At 35.8% G+C, this 5,580-nt stretch overlaps 1 protein-coding gene across 1 annotated transcript; it reads right to left on the bottom strand.

Moving 5' to 3' along the window:
- Positions 1 to 1,947: 1,947 nt before the first annotated feature.
- LOC141615099 (uncharacterized) lies at positions 1,948 to 3,552 on the bottom strand. The gene is made up of 3 exons (XM_074433645.1): positions 2,410 to 3,552; positions 2,261 to 2,314; positions 1,948 to 2,173 (listed from the first exon to the last, which is right to left on the bottom strand). The coding sequence occupies exons 1-3, from the start codon at positions 3,544 to 3,546 to the stop codon at positions 2,102 to 2,104; spliced, it is 1,263 nt and encodes a 420-aa protein (XP_074289746.1). The 5' UTR covers positions 3,547 to 3,552; the 3' UTR covers positions 1,948 to 2,101.
- Between the last annotated feature and the right edge of the window lie 2,028 nt (positions 3,553 to 5,580).

The following is a 5,580-nucleotide window of genomic DNA, read 5'->3' as shown; positions in this document are numbered from 1 at the left end:
ATGTGTAGTTATGGCGATTTGGCTATGCATGCAAACATATAAAAAAAATGCAAAGCAAAACAATAAAATCCTAGTATGGACTTCCTAAAATAGTAAATCTAATAAACTATTTACAAATTCGGAAACCAACTCCATTGGTCTCTTGAACTTCATTTGGCACGCACTTCAAGACAACACCGTCTTGGTTGGAACGCCTTTCCGAATGGCACCGTCTTCAAGGATCTCCGAGATAAATAAATTACATAGCTTTTCTACTTTATACATTATAAAAACAAAAACAAAAATAAAAAATAAAAGTGATACGAGACCACATTAATTACAACCGAATCGATATTCCCATTCATTTCGGGAAATATCAATTAAAAACTAAGGCCATACTAAGTACAAATTACATAATTCAAAATTATATAAATTAAAATATGACAACCATAATAAAAATTCAGCATTAATATATGTATGAAACATGCCATGTGATGTGCCAAATCGCCCTATTTAAGTTAATATCGTATATTCGGTCAGGTTTTATGGATACTTGTGACAATTAACTTATTAAAATCACACAATATTACATAAATCAAATCTATGTCCAAGTTAATTACCCCAGCCTTCTTAGGACTCAAAAATTTAGTCTTCACTAAATATTTGACAATAATTCAACTTGATATTTTATTATTGCTCTTTAAACACTATTATTCATAATAATAAGGAAATAATTCCCAATTAAGTCATAAAAATTCGAAAATTTCAAAATCATAATTTTGTATATTCTGAAAAATTCCCAACAATCCAAAATTTTAATAAAAATTTGCCCTTAGATTATTTTAATTTATTTCACAAATAAATCGTATAAAATATAATTTTAACACTTTAATTCCAAATTAATCATAAAATTATGCAATAAATCAAAATTAAAATTTTGAACATTCTAAATAAGTTTCTGGAACCTGGAAATGACAAATTTTTAAGTCCAAAAATCGAATTTGTATATTAATTACTAGGATTAATTGATAACAATACTCTGAACTATGGGGTTGCCACTTAAATTACTCTTAACTCTTGTTTAACTACAAATATACCCAACAATAACCCACCTTCACTTTTACTAAAATCGTCTTTTTTTTAACCTGTTGTAACAGGTTTGACGGTAGGCCCCACTACTTTCCCCTTTCCCCTTTATATTCATCAACTTCTTCCCTAATTATCATCTTCTTCTTCACTGATTCATTTTCATCACTTCAATTTAATTTTTTTTCTTTCTCTCTCCTCCATTACAACACAATTTCCCCTTGAAATTCTCCCTCAAATGCAGCGGTCATCATCATCTTCAAGTTGTAGAAGTGAAAGTGACGTTTTTTGCTACCATAACCTCACTGCAGTTAAGAAGACGGCGAAGAAGGGTTCACATGTTGGAAAGAAGTTTTATGGGTGTCCTCTATGGCCGGTAAGTAGTTTAATTAAATTAAAATCCTTTTAATTGGTTGTATGTACTCAGATTTGTAGGAGGGTGTTTTTGATGAATTTTTTTGTTGATGTATTTGGTACAGCATAATAGTTGTCGTTTTTTTCAATTGGAGGAGGAGAAGCATGTGGAAATTGGTTCAAGAACAATGCCAACTGAAGTGGAGTTTTTATTGAAGAATTATGATGAAAAATTGAAGAAACTGAAATTGAAGAATGAGAAACTCAGATTAGAAGTGATTGTGTTGAAGGGTGAAGTAGATAAACATTCAAAAGGGGAAAAAATTGTACTGTTTGGATTAATAATTTCTTGGGTAATATTTGCATTTAGTTGGATGTTTAAAGTTTGATTGTATTTGAGCAATAATGTATGAAAATAATTTTTTGAAGCAATGCAATTCCATTTCATTTGAAACAACTTGTCTCATTTCATAGCATTCAAAAGATCTGTATATCAACAGATACTCAAAACATAGCATTCTGAAAATATTCCCACAACATCATGTCTGTTATCTAGTGAATCCTAACGACTTCAGTACATAACAACATTGTTTGATATCAACTGATCTAAGAGTACATAACAACTAAACTACATGATGCTCCTTTGACATGTAAGCAACTGAACTTCAACTGGTCTGCTGGTTCACTGATTGACTGATTGCTGAGTACTTTCTCCAAGAAGAATGCTCCTTGGACCTGAACTACTGCCCACAACCTGTCAATAACATAACAATGAAAGATCAGTTCTATTTTTTGCCAGTTTAAGTGCAATAAAAATAGAATATCAAATAAGCAAATTTACATTTGTATAAGCATTCCCTGATTCATCAATGAGCACCCCAAATCCTTGAGGGGCCTGCAATGTTAACATGGTAAACTGTTATGAGATTTTAACATGTATAAGTAGGAAACATTGTTATCAGATATTGATTCATTGAAAGAGGTACTTACCCTACCACCTCTTCCACCTCTTCCTCCACCAACCCTTACACCACCCCTTCCTCTCCCTCTTGCAGCAACTCCTCTGGCAGTCCTAATCACTCTTCCTCCCCTTCCAAGCCTTGTTGGTTGGGCTGTTGCTGTATGGTGAACCTCAGAGGCAATTTGTAATGCTTCATTTGCCTCTGCTGCAGCTGATTTCCTTGGTCTTCCCATTGGCCTTTTTGGAGCAGGTGCTAGTTCTTTGTCTTTGTCAGGGCACTTTCTTTTATTATGGGATTTTGACTTACAAACAGAGCAAGACATCTCAATACCATGCTTAGTCAGCTTTCCTGGTTTTTTAGGGTCTTCATGTGGTGCCCTTCTTCTTTTCTTCCTAGGCCTACCAGGTCCTATTTTTATGGGGGGAGGATTCAGTGGCAACTCTACCTTTGGCCAATGTCTCTGGCCTGGACAAGGACTTATGGACATGTTGTAACTTCTCAAATATGCCTCTCTTTTATACATCTCATGGACATAATCCTCTGCAAGAGCAGATATATCAAAGATTGCAGCCACAGCATGAAAGCAAGGTATACCCGTCAAATCCCATTTTCTACATGTACAACTCCTTGCCTCCAAATCCACAGTCAAGACATCTATACCATGGGCCACTTGGAATACTGTAGGGGTAGAAACTGCCACTCTACATTCTGCAGCTTTGTCCTTCTCTACTTCTAATAATGCTTGCACATTTGGACAAACAACATGGGTACTGGACTCCATCTCTTGTTTTTTTTCCAGTAACCTTTGCATTAAGGCTGTCCTAATCTCCTCAAGCATGTAAATTATATGTTTGGATCTAGCCTCAATGATGTAAGCATTAAATGTTTCAGCCATGTTGTTAACTATAACATCATTTTTTGTGTGAGTTTGAATGAATGCCCTACAAAAGAGATGTGGCCTACAAGCTATGAAAGCTTCAGCAGCCTTATGGTCAACCTCCCTAATAGCATCTAAACCATCATTAAAATCAGCCTCATTGTATGCCTTTGCACAGTTCCAGAAAAGAAGCTTCATTTCATCACCCTTATAGGTCTTGTGCCAATTGGCAAATATATGCCTAGCACAATGCCTATGTTCTGCTTTAGGGAATTCTTTAGCAATCATTGTCACAATACTCTGATATTTAAACAAACTTGGCATCAACAACAATAAAATAGACCAAGGCAACAAATAATACTAGCTAAAAAATAGATTAAGACAAACCTGATGTTCATCTGAAATGAAGGTCCACCCATCTCCATCTACTTCTCCCAAGCTACTTTTCAATTGCTGGAAAAACCACTCATAGCTCTCATTATTCTCACCCTCAACAACTGCCCAAGCTACTGGAAACATTTGTTCATTTCCATCTCTTCCAATAACAGCCATTAACTGACCTCCCAAAAAAGTCTTCAAAAAACAAGAATCAACACATAGTAGTTTCCTACAACCAAGCAGCCACCCTTGCTTGAGGGCATCAAAACATACAAATAACCTTTGAAACACTGCAGGATTTGAGGTTATATTTGGGTTGGTATACAAAGTGAAGACACTGGTTGGGTTTCCTTGTTCAAGAGCAGCTACATAACTCCCTAACTTGCTGTAATGTTCTTTCATTGACCCATGGAGCATTTTATGAGCATAGTACTTAACTTTGTAAGCAAGATCTTTCTTAATTATAACCTTATATGCTCTCCTAACAGTATCTATGATGTCTTTGGCTGGCCAATGGGGTTTAGCTTTAAAAACATCAAGGAACTGTTTTGCTAACCATGTTGATTTAAGTTGTCTGTTACTCTCCATTGTCCTTTGACAAGTGTGTTGAGGATCAACTGTCTTCACAAGAAAAGCTGCTGATTTATTGTCCCAACTACCATATAGTTTGAAAGGACACCCTTTTTTACATCTAACCCTAAGTTTTTTTCCCCTGGCTTTATCACTTATATCAAAAGTAAGATCCCTCCCCTGAGCTACTGCATACCTAATCACAGCTTCCTTGAACAAGTCAGTGGTAGGAAATCTAATTCCCACACGCCATTTTAGTTTCAAGTAGTCTGTTCTCTCATTCACTACAGGGACACTAGAAGACTTCCTTTTTCCAGGGACACTCTCTTCATCACTCTCCCCAGGAGTGTCTTCCTCATCTCCACTTTCATCATAATCACTCGGTGTACATCGGCTTTTTTGAACAAGTAGGTGAAGTCAAAGTTTCTTGTCCGGTCGACTTACAAGATGCGACTTCAAGTTGTACTTGGTTTGCAATTTTTAGGGCATTTGCATTCCAAGCTAACAGTTTAACTCTTGCTTCATGCAATTCATCATCATTATAGTCAATGTCATTTAAATCATCTTCAAGTTGAACATCATCTTCTTCACTCTCCTCATCCTCATCATCACTTTCTCCTACATCTTCTTCAGGCTCATAACCTGGATCATCTTCTTCACCCTCAGTACACTCCTCATCACCATTCAAAGCTGCCTTATCAGCATTTTCCTCATATTCATTAAACAGGTCTGCTATTCTAATGTCATTGACATCAAAATATGGTTCAGGATAATCACTCACTGTTTGCTGAATCTCAGAGATTTCTTCAGGATTTGGAGCTGTTTTCTCATGTGTTTTTTCAACAATTTTTTGATTGGAAACAAATCTGGGTGAGGTTTGAGTACTATTTTTTGGGGATTTTCCAACACTGGATCTTGTTTTTGAGTGGGATTTTTCAAGAGGTGACAATGGTTTTGACTGGGATTTTTCAACAGCTGGTCTTGAGCACTTTTGGGGAGATTTTAGAACTGTTTTGTTGGGATTTTTTTCAGAACAATGAGATCTGGTTTTATGAGCAGATAAGGTTGTCTTTTTCTGAGTTATAAATGAGGAAGATGACACAGGTGGTCCCTCCTTTTCAAAAGCAACAACTTTCTCAGTGGTAAGAGATGCCCTTTCCTCATTCACCTTTCTCCTAGGTATTAATTTAGTGGCCTTATTAACAACAACACAACTATCAATAACCTCTATCCAATGCATTAATTGACTAATATCTTTCTCAGGTATAATATAGCAATCCACAACTCTTTGGAGCTCAGCCAAATTACACATTAACTGTGCACCCCTATCATCCAATACTCTCTTTAAACCCTCATTTGAATTTAGAAAGAATA

The sequence above is a fragment of the Silene latifolia genome, chromosome 11 (assembly GCF_048544455.1).
Source record: "Silene latifolia isolate original U9 population chromosome 11, ASM4854445v1, whole genome shotgun sequence".
In the NCBI taxonomy this organism is placed as follows: domain Eukaryota; kingdom Viridiplantae; phylum Streptophyta; class Magnoliopsida; order Caryophyllales; family Caryophyllaceae; genus Silene; species Silene latifolia.
This window is presented reverse-complemented; position numbering and strand designations above follow the sequence as displayed.